The sequence below is a fragment of the Oncorhynchus masou genome, chromosome 22 (genome assembly GCF_036934945.1).
Source record: "Oncorhynchus masou masou isolate Uvic2021 chromosome 22, UVic_Omas_1.1, whole genome shotgun sequence".
Taxonomy (NCBI): domain Eukaryota; kingdom Metazoa; phylum Chordata; class Actinopteri; order Salmoniformes; family Salmonidae; genus Oncorhynchus; species Oncorhynchus masou.
In genome coordinates, this window is record NC_088233.1 from 14,481,053 (window position 1) to 14,498,683 (window position 17,631).

General features: G+C 44.6%; 1 protein-coding gene across 7 annotated transcripts in view; it reads left to right on the plus strand.

Moving 5' to 3' along the window:
* Positions 1–17,631, plus strand: part of LOC135509050 (suppressor of tumorigenicity 7 protein homolog) — a 125,046-nt gene that overhangs the window by 67,739 nt on the left and 39,676 nt on the right. For 3 of the 7 annotated variants that reach the window (XM_064929352.1, XM_064929358.1, XM_064929359.1), the window contains exons 1-5: positions 7,482–7,630; positions 11,668–11,750; positions 13,211–13,370; positions 15,005–15,059; positions 15,782–15,897. In XM_064929352.1, coding sequence (XP_064785424.1) covers positions 7,609–7,630; positions 11,668–11,750; positions 13,211–13,370; positions 15,005–15,059; positions 15,782–15,897 — 436 coding nt within the window. In that variant the 5' untranslated portion in view covers positions 7,482–7,608. Of the gene's footprint in view, positions 1–5,025; positions 5,130–7,481; positions 7,631–11,667; positions 11,751–13,210; positions 13,371–15,004; positions 15,060–15,781; positions 15,898–17,631 lie in introns of those variants that run through there. The other 4 variants (XM_064929356.1, XM_064929353.1, XM_064929354.1 and 1 more) reach the window with 2 other exon arrangements.

Genomic DNA, 17,631 nt, shown 5'->3' on the forward strand with positions numbered 1-17,631 from the left:
TGTCAATCTCTTGTCGCAGTGTAGTGTGTCAATCTCTTCTCACACTGTTGTGTGTCAATTTCTTCTCGCAGTGTAGTGTGTCAATCTCCTCGAGCAGTGTAATATGTCAAATCTCCTCTAGCAGTGTAGTGTGTCAATCTCTTCTAGCAGTGTAGTGTGTCAATCTCTTCTACCAGTGTAGTGTGTCATTCTCTTCTAGCAGTGTAGTGTGTCAAATCTCTTCTCGCAGTGTAGTGTGTCAAATCTCCTCTAGCAGTGTAGTGTGTCAAATCTCTTCTCGCAGTGTAGTGTGTCAATCTCTTCTCGCAGTGTAGTGTGTCAATCTCTTCTAGCAGTGTAGTGTGTCAATCTCTTCTAGCAGTGTAGTGTGTCAATCTCTTCTCGCAGTGTAGTGTGTCAATCTCCTCTAGCAGTGTTGTGTGTCAATCTCTTCTCGCAGTGTAGTGTGTCAATCTCCTCCAGCAGTGTCAATCTCTTCTCGCAGTGTAGTGTCAATCTCTTCTCGCAGTGTAGTGTGTCAATCTCCTCTAGCAGTGTAGTGTGTCAATCTCTTCTCGCAGTGTAGTGTGTCAATCTCTTCTCGCAGTGTAGTGTGTCAATCTCTTCTCGCAGTGTAGTGTGTCAATCTCCTCTAGCAGTGTAGTGTGTCAATCTCTTCTCGCAGTGTAGTGTGTCAATCTCTTCTCGCAGTGTAGTGTGTCAATCTCTTCTCGCAGTGTAGTGTGTCAATCTCTTCTTGCAGTGTAGTGTGTCAATCTCTTCTCGCAGTGTTGTGTGTCAAATCTCTTCTCGCAGTGTTGTGTGTCAAATCTCTTCTCGCAGTAGTGTGTCAATCTCTTCTAGCAGTGTAGTGTGTCAATCTCTTCTCGCAGTGTAGTGTGTCAATCTCTTGTCGCAGTGTAGTGTGTCAATCTCTTCTCGCACTGTTGTGTCAATCTCTTCTCGCAGTGTAGTGTGTCAATCTCTTGTCGCAGTGTAGTGTGTCAAATCTCCTCTAGCAGTGTCAATCTCTTCTCGCAGTGTAGTGTGTCAATCTCCTCTAGCAGTGTTGTGTGTCAATCTCTTCTCGCAGTGTAGTGTGTCAATCTCTTCTCGCAGTGTTGTGTGTCAATCTCTTCTCGCAGTGTAATCTCTTCTCGTGTGTGTGTCAATCAATCTTCTCAGCAGTGTAGTGTGTCAATCTCTTCTCGCAGTGTTGTGTGTCAATTTCTTCTCGCAGTGTAGTGTGTCAATCTCTTCTACCAGTGTAGTGTGTCATTCTCTTCTAGCAGTGTAGTGTGTCAAATCTCTTCTCGCAGTAGAGTGTGTCAATCTCTTCTTGCAGTGTTGTGTGTCAATCTCTTCTCGCAGTGTTGTTTGTCAATCTCTTCTCGCAGTGTAGTGTGTCAATCTCTTCTCGCAGTGTAGTGTGTCAATCTCCTCTAGCAGTGTCAATCTCTTCTCGCAGTGTAGTGTCAATCTCTTCTCGCAGTGTAGTGTGTCAATCTCCTCTAGCAGTGTAGTGTGTCAATCTCCTCTAGCAGTGTAGTGTCTCAGTCTCTTCTTGCAGTGTAGTGTGTCAATCTCTTGTCGCAGTGTAGTGTGTCAAATCTCTTGTCACAGTGTAGTGTGTCAATCTCTTCTCGCAGTGTTGTGTGTCAATCTCTTCTTGCAGTGTAGTGTGTCAATCTCTTCTCGCAGTGTAGTGTGTCAATCTCTTCTCGCAGTGTAGTGTGTCAATATCCTCTAGCAGTGTAGTGTGTCAAATCTCTTCTCGCAGTAGACTGTGTCAATCTCCTCTAGCAGTGTAGTGTGTCAATCTCCTCTAGCAGTGTAGTGTGTCAATCTCTTCTCGCAGTGTTGTGTGTCAATCTCTTCTTGCAGTGTAGTGTGTCAATCTCTTATCGCAGTGTAGTTTGTCAATCTCTTCTCGCAGTGTAGTGTGTCAATCTCCTCGAGCAGTGTAATATGTCAAATCTCCTCTAGCAGTGTAGTCTGTCAAATCTCCTCTAGCAGTGTAGTGTGTCAATCTCCTCTAGCAGTGTAGTGTGTCAATCTCTTCTCGCAGTGTTGTGTGTCAATCTCTTCTTGCAGTGTAGTGTGTCAATCTCTTATCGCAGTGTAGTTTGTCAATCTCTTCTCGCAGTGTAGTGTGTCAATCTCCTCGAGCAGTGTAATATGTCAAATCTCTTCTCGCAGTAGAGTGTGTCAATCTCCTCTAGCAGTGTAGTGTGTCAATCTCCTCTAGCATTGTAGTATGTCAATCTCCTCTAGCAGTGTTGTGTCTTTTCCATTCACATTTAGCCTGTAGATGCTTCACTTACCAATAAGAAGTTCAAGTCAGAATTGAAGTGGGGGACTTCCACCACTTGTGGACATTTGATGACGCCTGTTGTCCAAACAGCTGTATCCCACGCATGGGTCTATTCTGTCTTTGAGCCTCGACAGTGTAGCTTTAGGTAGGTATTTACAGCATCAAATCAAATGTTGTTTGTCACAAACACATTGTTAGCAGATGTTAGTGCGAGTGTAGTGAAATGCTTGTGCTTCTTGTTCCGACAGTGCAGTAGTATCTAACAAGTAATCTTACAATTCCCTATCAACTACCTAATACACACAAATCTAAAGGGGTGAATGAGAATATGTACATCTAAGTATATGGATGAGCGATGGCCGAGCGGTACAGCCAAGTTACAATAGATGTTTTAAAATACAGTATATACATATGATATGAGTATGTAAACCTTTATTAAAGTGGTATTGTATAAAGTGACTAGTGATCCATTTATGAAAGTGGCCAGTGATTGGGTCTCAATGTAGGCAGCACCCTCTCTAAGTTAGTGATTGTTGTTTAGCAGTCTGATGGCCTTGAGATAGAAGCTGTTTTTCATTCTTTCGGTCCCAGCTTTGATGCACCTGCACTGACCTAGCGAGGTGAACAGGCAGTGGCTCGGGTGGTTGATGTCCTTGATGATCTTTTCGGCCTTCCTGTGACATCGGGTGGTGTAGGTGTCCTGGAGGGCAGGTAGTTTGCCCCTGATGATGCATTCTGCAGACCTTGCTATCTTCTGGAGAGCCTTGCGGTTGAGGGCAGGCTGTGATACAGCCCGACAGAATGCTCTCGGTTGTGTAGCTGTAAAAGTTTCTCAGGGTTTTGGGTGACAGGCCAAATTTCTTCAGCCTCCTGAGGTTGAAGAGGTGCTATTGCGCCTTCACCACACTGTATGTGTGGGTGGACCGTTTCAGTTTGTCTGTGATGTGTACGCCAAGGAACTTAACTTTCCACCTTCTCTACTGCTGTCCCTTCGATGTGGATAGGGGAATGCTCCCTCTGCTGTTTCATGAAGTCCACGATCAGCTCTTTTTGTTTTGGAAGTTTGATAACGGCGTACATAACTTTGACGGCAACCAGCTGTCACTTTCTGTTACCGTGGTTACCCGGTTTCTGTGGTATCTGCCCACTACTGCTATTTTTGTTTTAGTGAGAAGCTTAGTTGGTAACTAGAACCTGAGGGAAGTAAAAAATAAAATAAAAACATGGTTTTATTTTACATTAAGGTGTTTGTTATTTATCCACAAATGGCCTAGATGGTTTTTCAAGGGACTGCTGAGATGTATGTTTTTTTAACATTTTTTAACCTTTATTTAACTAGGCAAGTCAGTTAAGAACAAATTCTTATTTTCAATGACGGCCTAGGAACAGTGGGTTAACTGCCTGTTCAGATAGAGCTTTGTTGGACGGTGTTTACTGTTGTAATAAACAATCCAGATCAAGTTTACCTGTCACTGACCAGTGTCTTTTCAATAACCTTTTACAGTAAAGCACGTTGCTGCTTAATTCAGGCACACTTTGATAATGTTTGCACTCACACTGGTACAATTTCTAATGATCCAAAGCCAGTTTGCCAGAACAGGTGGATTTACCAGTTGCGCTCTTATTCAGTGGAAATGACTTCTCTAGTAAGCTCTGGTCCCTCAGGCTTCAGCTGATGGTGTGATTCTATCAAAGCCACCCTCAGAGCTATAGCAGTTCCCCTTATCGTCAGGAGCCTCAGTCAGTAAGTCAGTCTGACTAAGTGTGGCCTCCATGATATGTGGATGAAGTGTGGAACGAGAACCACTGTTTGAGAGGTCAAACAACTTGAGCCCTCTTCATGTTGACAGCTAGGTTGGTGATAGTGAGTGAGCTTTCAAGGACACCGATGTATTAGATGTTCCGCTTTGTGTTTTGAAATGCAATTGTATTCAACTCATTGATGTTATTCAAGCATCTCTCTTCAAGGCATGTTGATTTTGTTGAGAAGAAGTCGAGACAAGCTCAGAGCAGAGAGCCCTTATTGTAGTTGGTTCAGAGGGATCTTCTTTACAAAAGCATAACATTCCTCGTCATGTTCCTTCACAACAACTTCATACCACTGTATGATTTAGACCAATCACATCAGACATTTAATTACATTGGGCTCTCTGGCAGTTGTCAGGTTCTTATTGGGCTCTATTAGAAGAAAGGCAACAGAAAAATATTACAGAGCAGGTGCTGGATTTGTTTATTCATTAAATAAATGAAGAGTGAAACCACACCCACTGCATTCTATTCTCCTACGTGGTTTATTGACAATGTTTCAACCACTCAGGTCTTTTATTAGGTCCGGAATGACAACATCCCATCTCCGAGCTGGTTGAGACATGGCATTAATGGAGTAGACTATTTCAATTCACACTCTTTTTCTCTCTCTCTAGCTACGTCTTCTAATGTCTTCTAGTCTCGTGTAGGGTCGTTGAGAGGGGTTGTCATGGTTACCTTTTCATGCGAAGGTGAAAGAGCAGCCCACCCCCACATTAAAATGGGAGCTTTTGATTGGTTGAGCCGCTGGTTACAGACCCCCTCCTGATTCTATGGTGTCACTAGAGAGGGCAGACTAGTCATGCATTATGATTGGCCTGGCCAGCTGTCACTCAAAAGCAGGTGCCTATCACGTACACAGAAGCTGGACTGAGGGCATTGAGGGGCCCCCCCAAGCACATTGTGTGTGTGTGCTCTTAGACTGGGTTTTATTGCCTTGACTCACTGTGTGCTCTTTGTGTGTGGTTTGATTTTCCTCTGGTGGGTTTCTCTGGCTATCATCAGAGCGGATGTCACAGAGAAATGGAAGGTGAGTTATAGTCTATGCTAGAGTCTGTGTTGTAGCCTACGTAATGTGCATCAGCTTCTCTTTACACAGCTTGAGTGGGGTGAGATTGTGAGCTCTATTCTGTTGGGTTATCTATTGGGCTAGGCAAGGTTAATGACCTTTTTGATAGTGTAGTGTACAGTTGCTACATAGAGTGAAACTACTGTTCGTCTCTATTCCTGAACTCAACAGTTTGCTCGTGTGGGTGAGCCGAGGGGCTGTTCATATAAACATTAACCTGTACTGTGTGTTTGTTTACACTTGTGTGTTTGTTTTGTATCTGTGCCTGTGTGCCTGTGTGTGTGTGTGTGTGTGTGTGTGTGTGTGTGTGTGTGTGTGTGTGTGTGTGTGTGTGTGTGTGTGTGTGTGTGTGTGTGTGTGTGTGTGCTCATACATTGAAGTTATCTTCTGTGTACATAAGGATCCATAGAGCTAGTTTAGAATACCAGTGTCCCTGGCAGATAGGCCTGTCCTGTGTCCCCAATGGCACTATATTCCCTATATAATGCAGTGTTTTGGACCAAGGCCTGTAGGGAATAGAGACCTGTTTCTGTTCTAGGTCATTGATGCTGAGAAACACCAGGCTACTCCATTGTCTTATCAATAAACCTGAATGTGTGTCAGTAGGTAAATGAAGAAGACGCAAAGAGCTCCCTATCTAGTATAAGGTTGAGCCATATTAAACATACAGTACGTGTGTGGGTGGGGACCTCAGTGACGGATCTCAATGCAGGGTTATATTCGTTAGGGAACACTCTAGCAAAATGTTTTGCAACAGACAACAAAAATGAGTGTTTATTGGCCAGGTAATCCCTCCCTGTTTCAATCGGTTTTATTCCATTTTTGTGCCTAATGAATACAACCACCAGCTTTAGGATAGTCATTTTATCCAGACCATTTCATTTAAATTGGGCCATAACCCGTCATCACCCATGTGAGTGTCTCACCTTCCCCTGGCTGCCATAACAGGTGAGATGATACCCAGCCCACTTCCTGTGTTCCCAAAAGGTCACATAGGTAGTTAAAACACTAAATGGGCCGTGCTGCGGCGGCCGCGGAGCATCCCTAAAAGCCATCCATACGAGCCGAGACAGATGTGGATGCTAATTGCCTCTGCAACCCCAAACATTTGGGCATTACTAGCCAAACCACAGTGACACAGAGGGAGACATTCTAAGCGGAGAATATAGCGAATGGACCCCACACAGAGCTCTAGTAGTTTCTGACTGTGTGTGTGATTTATCATTCTGAACAGAACAGTTTCTATTATCATTATCAGCAGTCACCTGGGTGTCCTTACTGAAGGGCACATACTGTATCTATTGGTCTGCAATGACATTTAGTTTTTTCCCTGCTAGAATCGCTGTCTTGATTATCAAGCCAGTTTACATTTTCTGTAGACATGGTATCACCGATGGTGGGTCAGCTGAGCCTTAATGAATTACCAATTTATGCTACCTCATATTTACACTGATGTTACAATGATATCAATCTCTTACAACAGTTAAACTAGTACGAGTGAAGCCCTTATAGTATTGATATTGCAGTGTCATAATGCAACTCAACAGAGAATCCAGGTTCAGGTTTATTTATCACACATTTTCATTTCCTCTGTGCTATTATGATGTTTAAAGGTGCCAGACAGACTTGACTCTGCATCCAGTTCTGCAACATTGACATTCTAGCAACGTAGAGTAAACACCACATTTTACATAGGCCTATACGCCACATTACAGGCCTCTCCCATAGTGTGGTCTATGTCAGGTCTGTGGGGCTGTGGTTCCTCCATAATGCCCCCCTCTCAGTAGGAGAGGAGACCCACTCCAGAAGGGTGAATAGGCATAGGGGCCCAGCTGCTACTGTGGTAGAGGATGGGCGTGTGTATCTGGTTGAGAGCAGGGCTGTCTGAGTGGGGTCTTTGTCCCAGCCGATCACTCTATAACTGGCGTCTCCCTAAGAAGGAACACCCGGCTTCCTTCTGGAGCAGCATCCAATAGCATCCTGTTATCCCCACCATAACTGTACAAGTATTTCTCCTACAAATAGCCTAATGAGCCGCCGGCCCTAGTGCTGTTTGCACCCCCCACTCTGAAACTAGGCCGAATTGAAACCAACGGAAGGGAAATTGAACTTTTAGGTGGTGTTAACATGATTGAATGTTAACAGGTTTTTCTGCCCAGGAGAAGGGCTTAAAACTGTTACAGCTTCACCACACTACCAGGGATGCAGTTGAGCGGGGTTTGTCCTCCTTTACCACCACATCCTTGTGTACTACATTGCCCACAATCCCACATTGAGGCCGAACCTACGAACAGATTACAGCAGCCCTGTCCACCTCGTTACGAGATGATCTAGTTGTAGTGTTGTGGGTGTTCTGCATAGGGCTTTAGCTGAGAAGAGGATAGTTGCAGCTCAATGTGTAGACCCGGAGTGTAGACAAGTGGGTGTCAAAGGGAAAGTGATGGGCATGTGGAATGAAGTGGGTGAGTCAAGTGCTCTGCTATAGGTTAGACATTTTGGATTGAGCTGTGTTTCGTTTTCTTATTTTATCTTCTGTTTCTTACCACGTAACTACTGTGAGCTTCCGTATTGCCAGAGTTTGGACTTCTGCTTTTAAGATGGAGAAGTTAGTATTATTTCACTGTTAGTTTTACCCAAATAATTGTACATTTTCAGTTTTAAAGTACTGATGACGGGTGTACTCTTGTGTCATGCGTCGTATGCGTGTGCTTACTGTGACTGTCACTCTGATACTATGCAGCTAATTCCCATGCCTTTGCCAGACAGCATTGCTTGTCAAGCGGGAACGAAGGGCACTGTGTCCCGGTGTTGTTGCCGTTCATGCCCTACCTTTTGACTAAAATGTATGTGCATGTATAATGGTGACATTTAGATGGTTACCAGTATTAGTTAGGGTAAGTGTATCCTATGTTTTTTTGTGGGAGTTTTTGTATTTTATTTTTGCATTTTACAATTAAGAACATTCAAAACAAAAGTGAAAAGATATTAGACAATGATAGGACAAAGTGACAGTAACAGACGAGCGTAACAAAAAAATAAAACTAATTATATATACAAACATACAATAAAAAATAAAAATAGTTATATATACAAACATACAATAAAAAATAAAAATAGTTATATATACAAACATACAATAAAAAATAATAATAATGAGACATTGGATCATATGGTCACCTGCTGTATCATACACTTGGCCCTAGTCAAGATAGCTACAGATGCGGTCAAATATATTGGCACCCTTACACAGGTCATGCTTCCTTCTAAATATAAATTGAAAAAGCATTTGGTGTTCACCCGTGTAGGCCTATTTGTTTGATTTACAACTGCGCAGGACCCCATTTTTATTTTTTGTAAGTGCAATGGTGTCATAAATGGCGCCGGAGGGGATGGCTGCTGTTTTACGGCCCCTAACCAACTGCAATATTTTGTTTTTGTTTGTAACTTATTTTGTACATAATGTTGCTGCTACCATCTCTTATGACCGAAAAACAGCTTCTGGATAGCAGAACATTGATTACTCACCTCCAACTGGACAAAGATTTTTTTCTTTAATGATTCCGAAGTGAAGGATATGCTGCTTCTCCGAGACCAGGTCCAAATCCCTGTCATTCACATGAAGAAAAGACTGAATACAGGGGGTGGAGATCGGGGTGCCTTGGGAGAATTCGTCGGCGAGTGGGTAACCCGCCTCCCACATCTGTTCTATTGGCCAATGTGCAATTACTGGAGAATAAACTGGATGATCTCCGTTCAAGACTATTCTACCAACGGGACATTAAAAACTGTAATATCTTGTGTTTCCAGAGTCGTGGCTGAACGACTACACGGATAATATACAGTTGGCTGGGTTTTCCGTGCATGGGCAGGACAGAACAGCTACGTCTGGGAAGACGAAGGGTGGGGGTGTGTATCTATTTGTCAATAACAGCTGGTTTGCGATGTCTAATATTAAAGAAGTCTTGAGGTATTGCTCGGCTGAGGTAGAGTACCTCATGATAAGCTGTAGACCACACTATCTAGACATCTATATTTTCCGTATCCGTCTATTTACCACCACAAACTGATGCTGGCACCTAAGACTGCACTCAACGAGCTGTTTAAGGCCATAAGCAAACAAGAAAATGCTCATCCAGAAAAAATGCTCATCCGGCACTCCTAGTGGCCAAGGACTTTAATGCAGGCAAGCTTCAATCCGTTTTACCTCATTTCTACCAGTAACCAGAGGGGAAAAAACTCTAGACCACCTTTACGCCACACACAGAGACGCATACAAAGCTTACTCTCCATTTGGCAAATCTCACCATAATTATATCCTCCCAATTCTTGCTTACAAGCAAAAACTAAAGCCGGAAGTGGTCTGATGATGCGGATGCTACGCTACAGGACTGTTTTGCTAGTAAAGACTGGAAAATCCTGGAATCATCCAATAGCATTGAGGAGTATACCACCTCAGTCACCGGCTTCATCAACAAGTACATCGACAACGTCATCCCAACAGTGACAGTACGTACATATCCCAACCAAAAGCCATGGATTACAGGCAACAGTCGCACCGAGCTAAAGGCAAGAACTGCCGCTTTCAAGGAGCGGGACACCAATCCAGAAGCTTATAAGAAATCCCTTTATGTTCCGGACAACTGTGTGATCACATTCTCCGTAGCCGATGTGAGCAAGATCTTTAAACAGGTCAACATTCACAAGGCCGCGAAGCCAGATGGATTAACAGGATGTGCACTCAACCCTCTGCAACTGGATACTGGACTTCCTGACAGACTGCCCCTGGTGGTAAGGCTAGGCAACAACACATCTGCCACGATGATCCTCAACACGGGGGCCCCTTAGGGGTGCATGCTTAGTTCCCTCCTGTACTCCCTGTTCACCCACGACTGCATGGCTGACCACGACTCCAACACCATCATTAAGTTTGCTGACGACATAAGTGGTCACCAACAGCCTGATTGCCAACTTCAAGTTCCTTGGTGTCCACATCACCAACAAACTATCATGGTCCAAACACACCATTGTGAAGAGGGCACAACACCTTTTCTGCCTCAGGAGACTTGACATGGGTCCCCAGATCCTCAAAGTTCTACAGCTGGATCATCGAGAGCATCCTGACCGGTTGCATCCCCACCTGATATGGCAACTGCTCTGCATCTGACCGTAAGGCGCTACAGAGGGTAGTGTGTACGGCCCAGTACATCACTGGGGCCAAGATTCCTGCCATCCAGGACTTATATACTAGGCAGTGTCAGAGGAAGGCCCAAAACTTTTCCAAGACTCCAGCTACCCAGTCATAGACTGACTGTTCTCTTTGCTACCACACGACAAGCAGTACCAGAGCACCAAGTCTAGGTCCATAAAGCTCCTGAACAGCTTCTATCCCCAAGCCATAATTCTGCTGAACAATTAATCAAATGGCCGGGACTATTTACATTAAACTCCCCACCTCGTTATTTTATTTTAAAAATTACTTTAGTTTATTTAGCAAATATTTTCTTAACTCTATTTCTTGAATTGCATTGTTGGTTAAGGGCTTGTAAGTAAGCATTTCACGGTAAGATGAATTGACTATACCTGTTGTATTCGGCACGTGACAAATAACTATTTTATTTGACCGCATCTGTAGGAGTAAGCATTGTGACGGTGCAACACACAGATGTTTCTTTAAGTGCCTAATGTTTCTGCAGAAACAGGAAAGATGCTAATAATTTTTGTCTATAACTGAGCTTTCGGTCAGGCGACCTTCATCAGAGCTGACTAAAAGTCCACTGACAGAAAGCTCCACTATATTAAAATACATTTGCCTCTGACTGGAAGTGTGTAGAGACTTTTTCCTGTTTCTCCATGTTGCCCTTTGCCTCCTTCATAAATCAGCTTTGGGTGTGCGGATGATTCAGCCGATTATCTATACATTGTTTATGCATACTTGTGTATAGATCAGTGGTTCCCAACCTTTTCCGGTACCAACAACTGAATTTGACTGTGCCCGGAGTTCCCCTGAAGTACCCCCTCGTGTGCATTTAACCAGTAGGCCTGAGGTTTAAGGAGTTCTCAAGTACCGCCTGTGGATAGGCCAAGTAACCCAAGGGGTCCTCGTACCCCTTGTTGGGAACCACTGGTTTAGATGATAGAATTCATTATAAATTACGCCTGTACCATGTTTGACTATGATGGTTTTTAGTGTCTCAACTCATTTTGAGTGGTCCACAATGTGGTTCGTAAATAATCTATCATTTGTATCTTTGTGGAGTGACACACAAACGTTAACCAACTCAAACCACTGTTCTGATATCCACTGTTCCATGTTGCAGGACTTTGATTGTTCTTGGAGAAACATGGTGCATTAGAATTGTGTATAAAAGCCTTTGAATTCCTGTAATATGGGCTAATGTGGTTGATGCCACTGGGGGTAATCATTGTAGCTCTATTGTTTCTAATGCCATGGTGGTGTGTGTAACACTAACAATGCTGTGTTTTTCTGTCTCCTCTACAGTAAGCATGTTTCTGAACACCCTGACCCCCAAATTCTACGTGGCTCTGACAGGGACATCCTCCTTGATATCAGGACTTATACTGGTAAGTTGATGATATTATATTCATATTATGACATTTAGCACATTTATCCAAAGCGACTTAGATCAAATGATTCTATTATATTGATAAGATATTTGAGTGACCGCTCTAACAATGTAAATGCATGTCCTCAAAGATGGAAGGCAGGTGGGAGGAGGCGAGATCAGGTGGGACCATTCTAGCCAATGAGAGGGCAGATGTACATGTCAACAACGGGCACCACTGCGATATAAAATCGTCGACTTCGCCAAAATGCCACGTGTCCACTTTTATATAAGTGCTTTCATAACAACCTAACAATTACAGAAATTCTATTCAATCAAATATACCGCACTTAGCAATTACATTTTTGTTGGCCAAATTCAGCACGCTCTCATTGACCTCCATACAAAAACATTTGGGTGGAGTAAACCCTCTTGCTTGTGCCTCTTCCTCTCCGCTGACAGTCCAGTGAGTGCAAACATTTTAGTATATGATGATCTATGCCATTTAGCAGAAGAGTTTTATCCAAAGCAAGATATTTGCAGTACAGGGAGTGCATAGCCTACACTACACTTAAGTATTGTGTGATGCCAGTGGGAATTGATCCCCCAACACTGGTCTTACCCACTGAGCCACACAGGACCACCAAGTTGAGCCTCGTGTGTCTGTTATATGGTGAGAGTGAACTGTGCTACAGGGGTCTTTCTTCCAAAGAAAATGAAAACTAAAAAATAAGAGAGCTACGGTAGCTTTAACTAGCGAACCTCATTCCTCTCTGTGGGTTGGCCAGTTTGTTTAGTTGCCTGGTAACGACGATGAGTCTCATAGGGCTCTTAAGCCTTCATTGTGTCCTATGAATAATTACAGTAGAGATGAGATTATATGTGCCTGGACTGTGATGTGTTAAAATACAGATGGTTTCGTGTTATATTAATTACAGTCAGTTGAAACTAAGACGGTTAGGTAATAGGGCATTACTGTATCACCAGGACTAGACGTAATGTAGACAAGGCAATACCAGTTGTGGATGACTTTCCAGATACAAACAGTCAAGGATTTTGTATGTGTGTCAGCCAGTGTTGAAATAGAGTTGCGTATTGGGCCCTGTCTTGATTGGGCAATGCTAAAAGAGAACATGTAAGAAAGTGTGCACATTTTTGTGCAGATGGTTTTACTTTCATATTTTAAGAGCATTTAGGGCTCTTCAGAAATGAGAAATCCTGTGCTAGCCTGTGTTACATTGCACTTAGTGGCATAACACCAAAAATCAAAGACCCTCTAAGTCGAAGACAGTCCTATCAAACCTATCAGTGGTATGAGTGATGTAACCCAAAGGACATTCAACTAATTCGACACGGCCCTAATGACCGTTATTGGAATAGATCAGTCATACCAATTATACAGTCACATATTGTTTCTCTATGGCCCTGACCCTACTGAATCCTCCCTGAATCAACTGCCTCGTGTTGGTCTCTTGTCAGATATTTGAGTGGTGGTACTTCAGGAAGTACGGTACTTCCTTCATCGAGCAGGTGTCAGTGAGCCACCTGCGCCCTCTGCTGGGCGGCGTGGACAACAGCTCCCCAACCAACTCCAACAGCAGTAACGGAGACGCAGACTCCAACCGACAGAGTGTGTCTGGTAAGACTCAGAGATTTACTATATGGGTAGAGCATTTACTACATATATAGAGCATGTACTAGGTATAGAGCGTTAACTAGATGGAGCATTCACTACATATATAGAGCATGTATTAGGTCTAGAGCGTTAACTAGATGGAGCATTTACTACATATATAGAGCATGTACTAGGTATAGAGCGTTAACTATATGGAGCATTCACTACATATATAGAGCATGTACTAGGTATAGAGCGTTAACTATATGGAGCATTCACTACATATATAGAGCATGTATTAGGTATAGAGCGTTAACTAGATGGAGCATTTACAAACTAGGTAAAGCCTTGTTAACTATATGGAGCATTCACTACATATATAGAGCATGTACTAGGTCTAGAGCGTTAACTAGATGGAGCATTCACTACATATATAGAGCATGTACTAGGTCTTGAGCGTTAACTAGATGGAGCATTCACTACATATATAGAGCATGTACTAGGTCTAGAGCGTTAACTAGATGGAGCATTCACTACATATATAGAGCATGTACTAGGTCTAGAGCGTTAACTAGATGGAGCATTTACTACATATATAGAGCATGTACTAGGTCTAGAGCGTTAACTAGATGGAGCATTCACTACATATATAGAGCATGTACTAGGTCTAGAGCGTTAACTAGATGGAGCATTCACTACATATATAGAGCATGTACTAGGTCTAGAGCGTTAACTAGATGGAGCATTCACTACATATATAGAGCATGTACTAGGTATAGAGCGTTAACAAACTAGGTAAAGGTAAAGCCTTCAGTGAGCGTTCACCAGAGTGTTTACTGTTAGTGACCCAGCTCCTCAGTGAAGTGGCCTGAGACCCTGTGGTTTACTAAAGCCAGATGGAGTATATCGTTGTCCCCCAAGATGATATCGGGGAGGGGACTGTGGATCTGTCTCCGTCCGTACGTTAGTCCCACGCGATATCTCAGACAGCACTGGGACGATTTTGAGGGAACTTGGGTGAATGATGTGTCTGATGACTGATTGGCCCAAGGCGGAAGCTATAGTAATTAACTTAACTTTCTTAGTCACATCTGATATCCCAAGGGGTGGCGCTGCATCATTTGTGGGGGTTTATTGTTGCCTTGTTGGTAGAAGAATAGACAGCCCAGCTCATTAATAGAGATAACAGATAGAGAATCTGCCTACACATTAGAGCATTTAGGCCTACTACAGTCAAATAGAGCATTTAGTACCTTATTGCCTTATCGTTCGCTCCAACACCACTGACAAATCCAGTGTGTGTTTTTGTTTTCGTTGAGTGAAATGGGATTATCTGAGCTGTGTTGAATCAACACTGATGATTGGTGAAATTGCTTTAGAATGATTTGCTGTTGTAATCCCCATGTCTGGGGAAAGAAGGGGGATTTTAAGATGGACTGGCTAGTGATGAAAACCTGTGAATTTGGGATGCAGTCTGGTAGTACTGACCTGAAGATTACAGAAGCTATGAAATTGCCTTACTGTAGTGTAATTTAGTGTAGGAATTTCATGATGTACACTTGATCCCTAACTTGCTCAGGAGTACATTTAGGAGTCTACTTTGTTGGATACGCCTACAAACCATCCCGAACACTGTCTTTCTCCTCTTGTTCCCTCAGAATGTAAAGTATGGCGAAATCCACTGAATTTATTTAGAGGGGCGGAATATAACCGGTGAGTCACATGATCCCTTCCTCAAGTACCCCTGTTTCTCTCCACATCTCCTCTGTGTTCTTCACTCTTTTCCATACTCTGTCCTGTTCTTCCCTCCTTCCCTCTCTCTGTTTCTCTGCTCTGCTATGTCTGCTCGCTCTCGTTCTCACCTCGAGAGAGTTGGTAGTAATGGCTGGGTCTGACATGGTGTCAACAGGCTGAGAGAATCCCTGCCTCAACAGGAGCCCATGTTATTAGATCAGTGCTGCCTAGTGCAGCCCTCCCCTTTTTCTCTATTGCTTTTCTCTCACTCCTCTCTCTTTCCTTCTAGATCTCTCCACCCCTCTCTCTTTCATTCTAGATATCTCCCTCTCTTTCATTCTCGATCTATCCACCTCTCTCTTTCATTCTAGATCTATCCACCTCTCTTTCATTCTAGATCTATCCACCTCTCTCTTTCATTCTAGATCTATCCACCTCTCTTTCATTCTAGATCTCTCCACCTCTCTCTTTCATTCTAGATCTATCCACCTCTCTCTTTCATTCTAGATCTCTCCACCTCTCTTTCATTCTAGATCTCTCCACCTCTCTCTTTCATTCTAGATCTCTCCACCTCTCTCTTTCATTCTAGATCTCTCCACCTCTCTCTTTCATTCTAGATCTCTCCACCTCTCTCACTCCCCCCAGACTTTTAGTAGAACCATGAACATTATTTTGACCGTGTGTGTGTGTGTGTCTACCAGGTATACGTGGGTGACGGGCCGAGAGCCACTCACGTATTACGATATGAATCTCTCGGCACAAGACCACCAGACCTTTTTCACATGCGACTCTGACCACCTCCGGCCAGCTGACGCCAGTAAGGAACATGCACACATCGCCCAGAGACGCACACATCGCCCAGAGACACACACATCGCCCAGAGACACACACATCGCCCAGAGACACACACATCGCCCAGAGACACACATATCGCCCAGAGACATCGCCCAGAGACACACACATTGGCCAGATCACCCAGAGACACACACATCGGCCAGATCACCCAGAGACACACACATCACCTACATCACCCAGAGACACACACATCGCACACATCACCCAGAGACACACACCAAGCCCACGTCACCCAGAGAGACACACATCGCCCACACACATCACACACATGCCCACACACATCACACACATATCACCCAGAGACACACACATCACACACATATCACCCAGAGAGAGGCCCAGAGACGCCCACATCGCCCAGAGATGCCCAGATCGCCCAGAGACACACACATCACACACGTCACCCAGAGACACACACGTCACCCAGACACACACGTCACTTAGAGACACACACGTCACCCAGAGACACACACGTCACTCACACACACACGTCACTCAGAGACACACACGTCACTCAGAGACACACACGTCACTCAGAGACACACACACGTCACTCAGAGACACACACACGTCACTCAGAGACACACACACGTCACTCAGAGACACACACACGTCACTCAGAGACACACACACGTCACTCACACACACACGTCACTCACACACACACGTCACTCACACACACACGTCACTCAGACACACACGTCACTCAGACACACGCGCCGCTCAGAGACACACGCGTCGCTCAGAGACACACGCGTCGCTCAGAGACACACGCGTCGCCCAGAGACACACGCGTCGCCCAGAGACACACGCGTCGCTCAGAGACACACGCGTCGCCCAGAGACACACGCGTCGCCCAGAGACACACGCGTCGCTCAGAGACACACGCGTCGCTCAGAGACACACGCGTCGCTCAGAGACACACGCGTCGCTCAGAGACACACGCGTCGCTCAGAGACACACGCGTCGCTCAGAGACACACGCGTCACTCAGACACACACACGTCACTCAGACACACACACGTCACTCAGACACACACACGTCACTCAGACACACACAGCACCCAGAGACACACACACACATAGCACCTAGAGAAACACCCAGAGACACACACACACACATCACACACGTCACCCAGAGACACACACGTCACCCAGACACACAGACGTCACCCAGACACACAGACGTCACCCAGACACACAGACGTCACTCAAACACACACACGTCACTCAGACACACACGTCACTCAGACACACGCGTCACTCAGACACACACACGTCACTCAGAGACACACACGTCACTCAGAGACACACACGTCACTCAAACACACACACGTCACTCAGACACACACACGTCACTCAGACACACACGTCACTCAGACACACACGTCACTTAGAGACACACACGTCACTTAGAGACACACACATCACACACATATCACCCAGAGACACACACATCACACACATATCACCCAGAGAGAGGCCCAGAGACGCCCACATCGCCCAGAGACGCCCAGATCGCCCAGAGACACACACATCACACACGTCACCCAGAGACACACACCCAGAGACACACGCGTCACTCAGAGACACACGCGTCACTCAGAGACACACACGTCACTCAGACACACAGAGACACACAGCACCCAGAGACACACACACACATAGCACCTAGAGAAACACCCAGAGACACACAC